At 36.7% G+C, this 15,421-nt stretch overlaps 2 protein-coding genes across 2 annotated transcripts; one reads left to right on the top strand and one right to left on the bottom strand.

The window, feature by feature from the left end:
• Window positions 1-17: 17 nt before the first annotated feature.
• LOC137404206 (transmembrane protein 50B-like) lies at window positions 18-5,584 on the bottom strand. The gene is made up of 4 exons (XM_068090367.1): window positions 5,419-5,584; window positions 4,890-5,002; window positions 4,184-4,350; window positions 18-431 (listed from the first exon to the last, which is right to left on the bottom strand). Exons 1-4 carry the CDS (start codon window positions 5,518-5,520, stop codon window positions 322-324), a joined length of 492 nt encoding a protein of 163 aa, XP_067946468.1. The 5' UTR covers window positions 5,521-5,584; the 3' UTR covers window positions 18-321.
• A 5,638-nt stretch (window positions 5,585-11,222) lies between these two features.
• LOC137404374 (apolipoprotein L3-like) lies at window positions 11,223-14,491 on the top strand. The gene is made up of 3 exons (XM_068090569.1): window positions 11,223-11,862; window positions 12,086-12,161; window positions 13,926-14,491. Exons 1-3 carry the CDS (start codon window positions 11,342-11,344, stop codon window positions 14,139-14,141), a joined length of 813 nt encoding a protein of 270 aa, XP_067946670.1. The 5' UTR covers window positions 11,223-11,341; the 3' UTR covers window positions 14,142-14,491.
• Window positions 14,492-15,421: the final 930 nt, after the last annotated feature.

Raw genomic sequence — 15,421 nt, 5'->3', positions numbered from 1 at the left:
ATAGCAGGTAATGCAAGTATGATAAACTCAGTCTATATTTTAGATACAATTCAAAAACAGTTAGAATGTAAAGCATTTTAATGAAGATATTGTCTACCAGTTTACAACTACACCTATGAGATGAATATGACATATACAAAAATAAACTTCAAGAGATAAATAAGGCATCAAGAATTATTATTGATGAGGTGATCACTTCGGCAAACATAGCTCAAATCGACAGAGCTAAATGTTATATAAACTACGAGCATGCGAGAATGAGCGAGCAGCTATGCGAGGAGCAGTCGGTAGTAAGAGATTAACAGCCTTCATGGGTGGAGGTTAGTTGTCCCACAAGTCTTCACTGCGACCAAACTTGAATATTATGGCTGAGAAAAAGATGAGAAGGTTCTGGAGAAAGACTGCAATTCCTGGCCAATCATTTCTGTTTTCTACAATAAAATAGGAAAAGAGAATCTGATGAAATTAACAGGAAGTAATTTAAATGTACAGTAGACGCCCCTACAACCTAAATAATATATTATAGAGATTTTATATCATATGAAGCGTAAAATACATGTAAATTCCTAACCCATTCCAATACCTTCCTGAACTTCAGCCTTTGACCCTTCAAAGAGAAAAAAATTAAACAGAACTATTTAATTTAATATCTGTAAAGTAACTGTGGTATTATTGGTTTGTAGGGACAACTTTTCTCTTTTTTTCTTATCACTTTCGCTTGGTTTAGGGTCCATGATTACAGTAATTTGACGTTACGTTTAAAGCACATCAATTACATAATTCTTTATGATATATTTCAATACATCAGAGTATTGGCTTTCGAATGAGCCATTGTTTGACATGGTGAGACAGACATTGGTTGGTGTTTATAGGATTCCCCAGAGCTCAACCGCAGAAATGTTCAATGGTATAAACTCGAAAATTGTGATGTCACAATGTAGGACAACTCCAGAGAACCAATGAAAACGACAAAGGAATCTGTGTCATTAGCTCTCTATGGACAGATTATTTTTTATAAATCACTCAGATTCCAAACACCATACTATATTTTCCCGATTATATTATGCACTAGCCCTGTCTTTTTATTGTGATGTTGAGGGGCACGACTGAGGCTAATTAATTTTAAGAATTGCGTGATCTCGTAAGAGTGCAATCTACATACAGTCCTAAGGCCACACCACTGCAGTCACATTTAATCGATGTGATTTCATTACCTTTACCACCATGGGTGGTTAACAACCAGGTATGTTGTTAGAAGTCGTTTTTTGTTTTCGTTTAATTTTGTTGTAGAAGTCAATTGAATTAAATCAATCGTTAGGGTTGACTCACTGCACTCCTAGATTGTTCAAGATAGAGAAGCCTACTGTAAATAACTTAATCTGCCTATAAACTAGTATCATACACAAAGTGATTAATTTAACTGTCCATTACACCTGTTTTCTATTTTCCATATACTGTAACTTATTCGAATATAATATAAATATTTTAATTTTTTCTTTTTGATATTTAATCACTAATTAGTTATTAATCAAGTTATTAATCATTTCTGTATGGGAAAAACAATGCCATCATATAAAACGATGTGATAAGAATTACTATAAATGTTTAAAATGAACGAAATGATGAAAAAAGTAAACTAACAATCACCTGAAATATGTTAATCCAGAACATGTGTTTGTATGGGTCGGGCGTTAGCACGACCTCCGGGCATTGTTGATTATCTAGAATGCTAGTTTATTGTTAGCGCTCTCTGGTTTTAAGAGCACCGATTGTCACAGAAATTCGCTGCCATAAAAAATGGCAGCGAAAGGGACCGACGACCTAAGGCTAAATGATAATTATGACATCACATTGCGAGAACCACACCTAAGTGTTTTTTTATTGCAGGACATACTTTTGACACCCTGTTTTTCATAGTTCTATTATTCTTTGCGTATTGAACATAGGCTCATTCGAAAGTCAAGACTCTGATGTACTGAAATATACGATAAAAATACTTATGTAATTTATGTGCTTTAAGTTTAAGGGAGCGCATAGGGTATCTTCAATGTTAATTTAAATCAATTTCTTTTCGACACAGCAAGGACTATGCTGCGAAAAAATAGTATGTCTAAAATAAAATAAAACAACAATATATCTTTTCTATAATAAGAAGCGGTGTCTGTCTGTCTGAAGCCAGGGTCAGAAGCTAGGATAAAAGATTTATTTCAATGAGACTCCAGCTCGTGACATTCAGATTAGTAGACCGATGCTAACACCTGCATTACCACCTTTACCACCTGCATTACCATTGCAACACCTGCAACAACCGACCACCTTTAAATATTTCTGAATAATTGTGCAGCTACTGATTCCCTTTGCTTCAGCACACGTGATGATCTCTCACGGCGAACTAGATTGCCCGGGTCACCAGTATATATAATACAGAAAACCCTATATGTAGTTTTCTCTGCGGCAAATGAGGAAATTATATTTTAAGCTAACCATTAGGACTCTCAGTGTTCAAATCGAATTAGAATACTTGCTCCGACTTGATGCTTTATGTTACATGGAATTTCTCATGTAATACGAAGCAAAAAATTTACACTAAGTCTTTACGTTAAGTGAACTTTATGTAAAAGATTAACAGTATTCGAGCATTTACTGCACTAGTCACTCACTTGCGGATACTACTTGAGAGCTAGTACCTTAAATAAGGTATTATCAGAGTAGCTAGTGTCTAGAAGTTGAACACACAAGTTTATAATAGGAATTCCTGCCAAAGTAGCTATTGTGGGATGTGAACCCACAAGCACTCTGTGCCACAACTTTCGCTATAACCCCACTCTACTCATATTAAGGTGGCAATGAATCATGTTAATATATGATATAATGAGACATGAGATGTCTATGAGATATATATGATATACATGTGAGACAAATCATCAAGTAGTCCTATATTCTAACTGTGTTCAACCTCCACACATTTTTGTGTTTTAAATGAAAGAAGTCAGATAATGAGTACAACTAATGAAAAGTAGTTGATGGAAACAATGGTTATTAATTTAAGCTAGTAAGTAGGAAAAATAAATTAGATTAGGTTCAAAAATGGTTAAAGGTTGACTTGCAACCAAATTCCCATTACAGTTATTTGATATCAAAAGATTCACCATGTCTTACTCTGTTGTGTTGTTGGTGCCAAATATGTGGAAATGTGATTACAAGCTCTTAAAAGCTCAAAAACGAAAAGCCGCCGTAGATTAGAATCTCTTTATTTCTCTGATGTAGTCATGAAATTTGGTTATTGTCTTGTCACGTGATGTTCTCACGTGAATTGAAAGGCCAATAAAAAGCTCAATATAAAACTTATTGTAGCACTAGTTTATGACAAACACTTCGGGTTTTACCGAAGACCCCGTATCAAATATAGATGCTCGCACTTTACAGTTTTGTTTCGGTTCGGTCTAATAGGCAAGTCGTAATCTGATCATGTGACCCAATACTTCGCAAATAATTTCTGCAGCACTTTTCGATTATCACAAGTGACCAACAGGCTCGTCATGATTGTCAGACAATGATATGTACTCCTTCAAGCTAAGGCTAAAAAATAAAACGAATTTTTACGGCAAGCTATAAGATATCAGTGCTAAAAGTGACAGCATTACAATGACGATAAACTAGACGCGTAAGAACAATAGACATGGTTTTATTGAATGCGTGAAGTATATTTGTGAAAATATTTCGACGAATAAGGCTGCATGAAAGTGTAAACAGAAACCATCTACCACAACTATGTCACATTTGAGCCGTTTTGGAAAGAGAATCCGAGCTACGGCGGTCTCGTGTGGCTGCGATTAACTGTTCGTTTTTGAGCTTTCAAGAGCTCGTAATCACATTTCCACATATTTTGCACCTACAACACAACAGAGTAAGACATGGTGAATCTTTTCATATCAAATAACTGTGAATTAACTGTGAAAGTAATGTGAATTTTGTTGCAAGTCAACCTTTAACCAAACAACAATTGAATTTCTTCAGATTATTTTCAATTTTCAACTTGAGTGTGAAAAATAGGTAAAAACTGCAATGCTGTGTTGAACATCTTTTCATTATTATTCTAAGACTGCAAGTTTTTTAAGAGTATATAAGTGATAATGGCAAAAAAAGATATAAGAAATGAAAATAAAAGCAATGGTCAACTTACCTAAATTATTGACAACATACATGCCGAACAAGATCCATGCGGATCCGATGAGTGCGCCAAAGCTGAGTATAAATCCTGCGAAGAACCAGATTTTAGCTCCAATAGAGCCCAAACAGCCCCCATCTGATGTATCCCCGCGGACTTGACTGTTGGAGACTGAATTTACCCTGCAAAAAATCATTCTTCATTCATGCAAGTGTATATGACAGAAAGCTATTATAAATGTATACATAAATATATGAAAGGGACAACAGAAACTATAAGCATTATCACTATTAAACAAATTTACGTAAAGAAAATCTGTTCTATGAGTAAAATGAACAAAATATCAATTACCAACAATAGCCAATCCATTGGAAATACTACATTGTTAAACAATAACTTGTAGATTCATGATATAGGAAATACCAAACTAAACTCAACTGTTACCCGACAATGTCCAATGTTTACCACATGCTAATGAGTACGTTCTATCTACGCTCTCAATTCAACAGTCCCACAACGAGCGTGACATCACAACATTTACACATGTATTCTCAACAATAAACTAAAATCCAGTGTATGGCTGGTATCAAGATATGACTGCCTTGTATCCAGTCATACTCACTGCCAGCAGCTAGAGTGAAATTACCGCTAGCTAACAGTTCTATATGTCCTACAACCTGCACCCCAAACAACAGATATACAGTGAAATAAATGGACATACATGATTAATGCGAGTGTGCTGACAACTCCACAGGTATGACACGCTTTAGGAAAGTCATTTTGATCAGGATAGGCTGCCGCAGCATCAGCTATGATCCACCAGCCGAGACCAAACTAAAATACCATATTAGAAACTTGCTATATCTCATCATGACAGTCCATAAATGTCAGTAAAACAACCAATGATAATAAGTGTAAAATACTATTTTAATAAAAGTATACTGAAGGTTCTTGAAACGATCTAAATACTGCAATTGTTTAAAACCAAAGTTTAGTTTGGACTTGATGCTGACATGGCCATCCAAACTACTTTGGTATGACTGAAACATTGCTGACGTGAACAATGTAAATCAGAGGTAAGAAAAGGACCTTCACTAACTAGGTTAACTTAAACGATTCTAAAATTGAACCTTCAAACCCTCTAAGTCAGTATGAACAGCAAACATCTAAATACATCAATTATTAGCAGAAAAAAAGAATTTTTATAATTTTAGTATCTATACGTAGTCATGAAATCCCAAGCATCTCACCAAAGTGCCAGCTACGATTGAAGAAATAGAATTCCTCTTCTGTCTAAGATTATCAAAGCACTCCCAGTCAGGCAAGTGACAGTTGGTAAGACACCCTGCCATGCTTCCGGTGTAAACTCAATTGTTAAAGCTTCTCTGTTGCAACTGTCTTTGGGTTTGCTACAAAATAACCTGTGCTAGAACCTTATAAAAGCTGAATCAACAGTAGGTTATTTTCGGTATGAAATGGTTTGTATTTGATGTTTGTAAGACTTATATGTTTGGAACCCCTTTGGCTAGAACCTTTGTAACAAGCAAGTATGGAAAAGTGATTAATTTTCTTGGTAACAAAATTCCGCATGCTCTTTTTGATGAAAACAGAGGTGTGCATTGTACTTTTTGCATTAAAACTGTTATCCTACATCTAGACTTTTGATTAAAACAAGTAATGAATGAGGGCTAAAAGCTTACAGAATACATTTAGGCACAAATCCTCTAACTATGAATTGAAGATATGACAGCAAATTTATGCCTTGAGCTCTGTCAATTAAGAAACCCTCTGAATTGGTGTGACTTTTAAACAGCTGAGAACTTGTCTTTGTTGAAACAACTTGGTGGCAGTATTAGAAAAACTAGAATAGTTGCACCGAACGCAGGCAGGCTGAAAAGAACTGAATGCATGACCAACAGCTTTGAACTAGAAACTGGCCTGGCTGGACTGAACACTAGCCCTGCTGACTTCCCCTTAACACTGGTTTGCCAATTCGGCAAAAGTGGATTGTAAATATTCACGTATTCACTACACTCCTAAGCTTGTCACCATCAGTGTACCTACTCATCATCTATGAATAGCAAAAGCTTTATAATGGCCTTGTAAAATTTCTAGTATCTTTTGCTCTACCTCCTTGAACAGCATTACTTCAGTTCAGTCCCCAACCGTTAATCGTAATTACCCAATTTAAATTGTCCCCTTCAAAGTAATCGCCTGAGCTTGCTATGCACTTGTCCCATCTGTGTTTCCACTGATCCACGCAATGCTGGAAATCACTTTCCGTGAGGCTTCGGAGTTGTCTCGACACATTTTCTTCAATAGTTGGTATGTCGTCAAATCTTTTACCTTTCATTGTCAATTTGATTTTGGGGAATAGGTAGGAGTCACATGGTGCTAAATCAGGTGAATAAGGGGGATGGTTAAACACAGTCACCTTATTTTTTGCCAAATATTGATGTACCATCAATGAGGTGTGAGCCGGAGCATTGTGATGGTGTATGTACCAGTCATCTGAGAGCCACAAATCTCAACGTTTCCTTCTGATACTGTCTCTAAGTCTTATCAGACGTTTCCTTCTGATACTGTCTTTAAGTCTTATCAGAATGTCTTTGTACACATGCTGAATCACAGTTTGACCATGTGGCAGAAATTCAGAGTGTACCACACATCTGATGTCGAAAAAGGTTATTAGCAACATTTTTACATTTGAGCGAGACATTCGAGCCTTCTTACGCCTAGGAGAGCCAGGAGATATCCATTGAGAACTTTGCGATTTGGTCTCTGGGTCATATCCATAGACCCCACTTTCATCCCCAGTCACAACTTTTGAAAGAAAGTCAGGATCTTGTGCTAAAGCATCTTTCAGTTCAATACAACAGCCAACTCGTTTTCTTTTTGGTCGTCAGTGAGCAGTTTGGGTACCATCTTTGCAGAGATCCTTTTCATGCCTAAATCTTCAGTGAGAATAAGATGACATGTACCATAAGAAAGCCCACTTTCTGCTGATATTTCACGTATAGTCAATCGCCTATCTCCCATCACCTGCTGCCTCACAACGTCTGCGGCAGTTGTGGTCCTTGAAGTTGCCGGTCTGCCCATGCGGTCATCATCTTTAATACTTGTTTTTCCCTCTCTAAATCTTTTGTGCCATTCATAACAGGCTGTTTTCTTAAGGGCAGAGTCTCCATAAGCTGTCCATAACATTTGGAGTGTCCCAGCACTGGACTTTCCAAGTTTTAAACAAAACTTTACAAGAACGCGCTGCGCTTCTACATCATTCATTTTGGAAAAATACGACCTTGAAAAATGACCTTGACATTGCCTACTATAACTTCACTGCACATGCTCTTACAGGCGTAAAACTTTGGCTAAGGGAAAATTCCGTGCTGCTTAGCAACATGCAACAATCAAAACAACTGCACATGGTCTTATACAGTGAAACATGGATAACTCGCCCTCGGATATAGCGAACACATGGTTAACTCGACTGGATTTGCCTGGTCCGTTCCCACGCAATGATAAATGGCTCTATATAACTCGAACTCAACACTGTTAATTCGAACTGTTTTTTGCCCAACGGCTACCGAAACGGTTGCTATCGCTTTAGAAAATCACTTTATTCCAAGCCATAGAGGTAAACCTCAACTTTTCGTAATTCATAAGCGTCGTTACTACCTCCATCGGCAAAATATTTTTGTCAACGACTGTTCTAAAGGTTTGGTGAAATTTGATTTATACCGTTATACGATGAATAGCACGGGCTAGCCGGGTCACGGGCGCAAGGATTTTCGCCACGCACCTACAAAACAAAAACAGCATGTTGTTTTTGTTTTGTATTTGCGTGGCGAAAATCCTTGAGTGCGTGACCCGGCTAGTCCGTGATGAACAGTTTTCCGACGTGGATTCCGTGTTGAATCAACGTCGGAATGTTGAATGTTTAAAACGTTTTAAAAATTGTGGTAATTAAACGTATACGTTGTCTTAGCTAAAAAAAACTATTCATCGTTTGACCTAAACACAGAATACGTGTGTACACTCAATAAGTATCCATTCAAAAAACGTTAGTGATATACAATGCACAGTAAAACCTCGTAAAACTTTTAATTGAACTGCCTCAGAGTGTTGCTCTTAACGAATGCCAGGTAAAGTAAGTTAATCTTTGCATAAACTTCAAGAAAAATCGGCAAAATTGATCGCGGGTAAAACGCTCAAAAGAAAAAGATGTCTTTTCTTTTGAGCATTTCAGCAACGATCAAGTTTTGCCAATGTCAATCTAAAAAACGTCCTGGCAATAACATCACCTCAAACAACAAACCAATCTCAAGTGATAGAAAAATCTCTATACTTTTTGATAAAAACGTTTTAAACTTTACATTAGAAGCATTTAATTTGAAACAAGCCATTTGTGCTTTTGATTTATATTATAGTTTGTATATGTTCATGTATCTACTAATAAATAAGTAAATACATGGACTTGTGACAGTGCTCTGATAACTTGAACACTCTGATAATTCGAACACTTTTGCTCGGTCCCTTGAAGTTTGAGTTATCCGAGTTTCACTGTATTTGACTAGGAAAACGATTCCGGGAACTTTATGATCACCCCTCGTATCTGTAATCCTGTTGCTACTGAAAGTTTAGTTGTATGCACAACCTAGTAATTGTTAAACAGCTCTCTGAAGAGAGATGGCTCAAGGCAGAGACTCCAAAACGTCTACTCATCCATTCCAGCCGATCAGTAGCCCGTTCTTGAATGCAGCTAATCCATTTGCTGATACTGCGGAGAAACAGCCAAAGCAGGTCATGCACTCCGATACATCAGTAAACATTGATGCGGCAACCTTCATTGACGATATGTACCAGAAGTATGTGTTGGAACTGCAGGACAGACAGGCTGCCAGCAATCACATGTCGTCTCCAGCAGAAAATTAATTAGCTGGGCGTCAACCAGTGCGACCATCAAGACATCTTCCAAAAGTTACCCAAATAGACAGTTTGAGCAGTGTTAGCTGCGGGACTGCAGAAAACTACACTGACTGCAATGAGACAAACCTAGCTGATGCGCTACATTTAATCTCACTAGAAATGGCTAAACAGACCAAGCTGATAACAGATCAGTCTGCCAGAACTGCTGCTCTGGAGCAAAAGAGACAAAGCGATAACAAAACCAATGGAAAATCTTGAAGAGTTAAACGTTGTTTCCGATGTGGAGACTACTCCCATCTAATAAGGAGTTGTATGGTACCAAAGAAAAGGTCACAGCCATCCATAAGCTCTAATCAAGAGAAACCACAAAGGTTCGCTCCTAAGATTATGAGTAAATTGGTTTTAACCTGTGCCCTATACCAGTTACCACAAATCGGATAAACCATACAAAAGAACAAGAAAAAGGGTAAGCCATGCGGACAGGACTGTCACTACCTCGAAGCTTGATGTTCCAGAAATGGAGAGCAGCTGCATGTCGGTTTAAATAAACGGCTTCAATTTGCATCAGCAAAGGAGGTTGGCGCTAAACAAGAGCAATACCAGTCAAGGCTCCCACATTACAAAAGACACCCACGAAATCATGCTAGGCATAACTCTTACGGCAACAGTAGTCCTTTCACAGGAAAGGTACAGCATTGCGGAGCAACCAGTAACTCTTGCAAGTGTTGGACTGCTAGCACAGCTGGTAGCAGCAGAGTGTATTCAAGTAGAAAAGCTACTCATGCACCTGCAACAGCCTATCAGCTGCATGCTAAAAATATGCAAAGCAACCTCATGACTACAAAAGTACACTGGAATCTCGCTTTGATGAAGTTGTCCCAGAAAAGAATGAAATTCAACATCGCTACCTGAAGCTGCTTCTCAAATATGATGACCTAAAGTATCACTTCGACTCAGGCCAGAAGAACATTCTAATTTACGCTACTTAAATCCATAATTGCCTTATCGATGCTGGTAAGCCATTATTTGAATACTGGCACCGTATCTAGGGGTGGAGTATGTTATGGATTTGCTAAACTCAGCTATTTCTAATAGGGACATTCATCAAGCTATCCTGGGATCAGCGTAATAATATGCAAGCCAGCTTTCATGGAAAGGCAATGAAACACTGTATATAAGGATATGTAAAGCAGTGTAGAACAGGATGGGTAAGAATAAGTAGCGAAGGAAGATACACTAGTGAGACAGAAAAACAAAGACCACGAGATACTGTCTACAAGCAACGAATCTATATATGGACATTTGTGGACTTGTCTAGGTTCGGACTTGTCGATGTTGGGACTGTTTCCCCTACAATACTTATGCGCTAATAATCAAACGGCGTACCCTAGATAGTTATCGATTGCACATGAGAACACAAGAAAATGCAAAGTAGACTAATAAAATTCAACCACCTAATACGATAAGCTACTTCTAATCCTTCTACATGCACATGTATTAGATAATAACTAATGTAACACATGTAATCTCGCGACTTTATCGCTAAATACACTCAGCCAAATATATTACGGTAGTAATATATTTGGCTGAGTGTTTATATTTATAACCTCCATTAGGTTACGCTAGTAATGTTGAATAATATCGACTTTTTCGTGACATTTCTAAAGGACACGTAAAATGAAATTGTACAGTCAATTATAAAGCACATAGATGATGAAAATGTTTGGCTCACGATCAGATGACTACGATGGTTATGAATCTATGTGACGATCTTTTCGTGCGAGTTCTGGTAGCTCGATGAAACATTTTGTTGTAGGAAAGTCCTAGAAAAGTAGCTCAACAAAAAATAAATAATTTTAAATTAAATATTTGCTCATAAACAAAACTATTGAAAACAAATCATTCCTTAATGTTTATTTAATAAAACTGTAAATGAACCAACATAATAATAATAATCTTCCAATCAAGCACAGTGCGGAAAAAACTCAAGATAGCGCAACATTTATTGCCTGTGGACCTTGAAATTGGTCTTGATTTACATGCAAAAAGGTGAGTTCTCAACTGAACTCATAGAACGTAGCTACACACCATGCAGCCAAGGACTCTTGACTACGCTGTCAGTTTTAATAATGTTATAGACTGGTAATGTATGTTTTGATCATCATTGTGCTTTCAAAATAAGTTCTGTATATTCTGCGTAAAAGGCAAGGTTATTTGCGTGGACGCAACTTATAAGTCGGACGGATAATGGGTATCAAATTTTCCAAGTCTACAGAACTTACTGAAAACGAGAAACAGCTTAGTTTTCTTATCGAAGACTGGATTACGTTAAGAAATAAAACAATTTGTGAACTATCCAGAGTAGCAGACGAGTTAGATGACATTCATAAAAAAGCCACATATTCGAAAATTGCAGGTGGTGTTGCTGGTGCTGTAGGTGGCGGTCTGGCTGTAACAGCTTTAGCATTATCATTTTTTACTGGTGGAACGAGTTTACTGCTTGCTGGAACTGGATTAACGATTGCAGCAGGGGGAGGCGTTACAGCAACATTAGCTGAGGTTGTGGAATATTTAAAGAAAAAAACTCGCGTTGATTCGGCTCAAAAAGCATTAGAAATTGACAAATCTGCTCAAGCAGAACTGCTATCTAAGATAGAGACAACAATTGACACATCTAATATTGGTAAAGACGACAAAGCGAAGGCTAAGATAGGCCTCACCTCATTTATTGATGGACTGCAATTATTGTGGGCTTCTGGTCTGAGAATGTAAGTTCTGTATTGGCCTCAATACATACATTTTCATTTCAATAAAACAATGAAAAATAGTAGATTTGGCTTAGGCCTACTACCGATGTGATTGTTATACTAGGAGGCATTTTTTACTTGCTTATAATCGACAATTATCATGATGCGGCTTATGCAAAATGCTTTGTGTTGCGATAACCCTGTGCTATTTTATACCTATTACATAATATGATTCGTGTTCAAGATATGGTATGGCAAAGACTGGAAAAGCTGTATACTCTACTGCTAAGTTCATCCAAACAGGCAGCTCCTTATGGAAGGTTTGTGCAAATTCTTCGCATGGTGCTTGCAATCTTTTCACTGAATTATCTTGTAATGATTGTTATTTGTTATCCATTTATTATATCACTATTCCTTTTTCAAATCATTTTTCTTGCACTGCTATAAATAGACAGACTTATTTGTGAGTTGGGGTTAGATCAGGTTGTGAGATTTTTTATCATTGATTAACCGTAACACTGGCATGTTTTGAGTTTTGTTAAGATCTGAACTATTTTGTGTTGGTCATTTTATTAAGTTTCACATGAAGTGATGATGAAAGTTCACTAACACCATGGGTCTTTGCCTACTTAATTTAATAACTAGCTGTGCTACCCGGCGTTTCTCGGGTACTAAAAATCAGCTTATAAACAATGAGAAGTAATGAGAGTTGCCTGCCACTTGCTATTAGCCTGGCACATTGCCAACGGATAATTTGAGTAAGCTTTCTAATAAAAGCTACCTTTCTCCGTGACGTGACTGACGTTGCGTCGTGACTGAAAGTGTAGGCTATTTGCTCTCATATAGTGACGTATGTTGCCTAGCATATCTATCAAGCTCATGTGGCTTAGGCAGTTGGACTAGCGAATGGGAGGTTCCGAGATCAAACCTGCTTTACGGATTCTTAATTCCAAGATTTTATTAGCTATAGCTGGACAAATACAATGGCGAACGACGAACTTTGAGAAATACTATATATATATATATAGATTGAATAATAATTGAGGATTTCTGATATTTTGATTTCACCTTGAATTTTTGAATAAAGGGTATCGCTAATTAGTACGGAATTTTATACTAAACACTGCCCAAGTTAGTTTAGAGTCTGCCCCCCAATCGACCAGTCAAACATAGACCTGCTGAGGCAGAGGCGATTGTAAATGGAGGTATAGTTGTATGTTGAGGTCTAATTGCAAACATAAATTGCCGTTCAAAGCCACTAATTTTCCAAAGGTCATTTATGGTGCTTTGGGTACAAGGGAGGTGTTTGAATTGTAATCATAACCCTTCACAATTTTAGGAGGAATGCCTTTGCTTTTGCCTCAATTTTTGGGAATGGAATCTGAATATAAATAAGTATTAAGACATTACTGGTGTTATTATTTATGATACCTTTAAAAACTGGAGCATACCCGCTATGAAATAAGAGGCACTGTAAAATCTTAGCACATGTAGTTGTACTCGTGACAGCTTTGAAAAGTAGGCCTACTCTTGTGTCGGAAAACACACGCAAACTTTTGTGTTCACGACATTAATATATATGAATTTTTATTGTCATTCTTAAAATGTGATTTGTTGTGAGTTTTAAAATTAATTTTTTAAGTAAGGTTTGTTTGAATCTTTGCATATAATAATAAGAGTCACTCGATTGTTAGTATAAATTAAATTTTTTTATTGTATGTTATTTTAAAACATATTCTCTCACCATTGGCAGGCCAATCTTGGTAAAGCATATACATCAAGCTCTGCCTTTACAGAAAAATCCGCTATCGTTTACTACTGCATTCACTGCTGCATCAACGTACATAAATTCATGCAATATTACTACATTTAGATTTGGCTTTCATCCTTTGAAGTTCTGTTCTTGTATGTAGGAGGACAAGGTTCGGCTTAGAACAAAAGGGTGGTGACGTCCCAATAGCCGTAATCACAAAATAAAAAGCCTTTGTTTTGAAATTTTCACTTCTATTGCTAATCAGCTGGTTGCAACTGTCACTTTTTAATTACTCATTAAATGCAGTTCTTTGTTATGTGAATCTTTGTAGCTGGGTGCTACTAGAGGATTGAGACGAACGTTGATGACAGTTGGAGGTGGCTTGGCAGGCTCCCTATTTTTCATTGTTGACATTGGTTATGTAATCCACCACACTATAGAAGTGAAAAAAGGTAATCCGTCAGATGCCGCCAAGTCTCTTCGACGAATGTGCAGTCTGCTCAGGGAAGAAAGGGACAAAATAATACACATCACTCAAACTCACTAGCGTTTGAAACACAATCTTTTATAATTTATTTTTATGCCACTCTAATTCATGTGATTTGTTACTCACCTTGTTGGTACTCTATATGATTTCGTCCAACCAGCAAGTTTTTTTAGTTTTGCGTAGGTTTATGCATTTTATCATTAGGACGAGTAGATTATAATGCTCATCGACAGGAATTTGTGCATGATAAATCAGAATTTATAGCATTTATGATAAAATGCTGTTAATATGTTTACTAACATTAAAAAGCAGTGAGTGTGAGGATCCAGCACTCATGATTTTACTGGAATTATCTGATACTAACTATAGTACATCTCCCTATTGCGGAGTTTAAATAAAAGATAATTGAATGTCCATAAAATCTTTTGTCACACATTTGGTAGATACTCAAATTGAAATACAAATAGTCACAAGAAATAGTGTGTAATAATATAAATTAAAGAGACAATCATACGAGATCTCAGTTATTTGTTTAAAAAAGGGTAGCGTATGAAAAAATAATACATTTAAGCAGTTAAAACGATCACAAGTATGTTCATGAAAATTTCAAAAATTTGCCTTTGGCAGACAACAAAAACCTTTCTAATAATCAAATATTGGCAATAAACTGAATACAGACAGTTTTATAATGGCATTACCCGTGTGCACAGTCATTTTTCACATAGGTATTCACATATTTTCATAATAGTCACGTTTTATATTCTACTTTCGATCACCCTTTGTAATTGGCAGATTATATGCTTGTCAAAACAATCACATATTTCTAAGGATAGATTGTTTACAGAATGCTAATAACCTAACTGGTCCATCATGAGTCCATAGCAACTACGGTACGTATTTCGGACTAGATACAACCGTTTACTTAGAGTTACGCTCTCTCAAAAAAAGTGGGGAGACAATGCTAACATAAAAAGTGAGATGGGTAAGAACCCGAGGGAAAGGGCGTTGAATATCTTTACTATTATACCGATTACAATTCCAACATCTTTATAGCCATCTGGAGGGTAGGTAAGTAAGACTTGGTTAGCGCGTAAAGATATTATTTCAGATTTGTACGCTGTAACAATAACGTTTGGTGCAAAATGTTCGCAATATATTTTTCTTGTTTAAAGAAGCCTTTGTGACTGTGTTGCCCTAAATGCATAATTTATTTACCTATTGAGACGGATGAGCTGCCTTCACTGTACAAGTATTTGAAAAACAGATAAATGAACAATATTAACCATTGCGTACGTCCTGCCTTACAATAGCTATGGCAAAAATTTATTTTTATAGAATTT

This window comes from Watersipora subatra, chromosome 9 (assembly GCF_963576615.1).
Source record: "Watersipora subatra chromosome 9, tzWatSuba1.1, whole genome shotgun sequence".
In the NCBI taxonomy this organism is placed as follows: domain Eukaryota; kingdom Metazoa; phylum Bryozoa; class Gymnolaemata; order Cheilostomatida; family Watersiporidae; genus Watersipora; species Watersipora subatra.
Note: the sequence above shows the minus strand (reverse complement) of the source record. Positions and strands in the feature narration are given on the sequence as shown.

Excerpts from the sequence above, each read along its gene's own strand:
- LOC137404374 (XM_068090569.1), top strand. The coding sequence starts at position 11,342 with ATGGGTATCAAATTTTCCAAGTCTACAGAACTTACTGAAAACGAGAAA. Across the intron at positions 11,863-12,085 it reads TGGGCTTCTGGTCTGAGAAT|ATATGGTATGGCAAAGACTG; the intron begins GTAAGTTCTGTA and ends TTCGTGTTCAAG. Across the intron at positions 12,162-13,925 it reads CAGGCAGCTCCTTATGGAAG|CTGGGTGCTACTAGAGGATT; the intron begins GTTTGTGCAAAT and ends GAATCTTTGTAG.
- LOC137404206 (XM_068090367.1), bottom strand. The coding sequence starts at position 5,520 with ATGGCAGGGTGTCTTACCAACTGTCACTTGCCTGACTGGGAGTGCTTT. Across the intron at positions 5,003-5,418 it reads CAATCGTAGCTGGCACTTTG|TTTGGTCTCGGCTGGTGGAT; the intron begins GTGAGATGCTTG and ends ATGGTATTTTAG. Across the intron at positions 4,351-4,889 it reads AGCACACTCGCATTAATCAT|GGTAAATTCAGTCTCCAACA; the intron begins GTATGTCCATTT and ends GATTTTTTGCAG.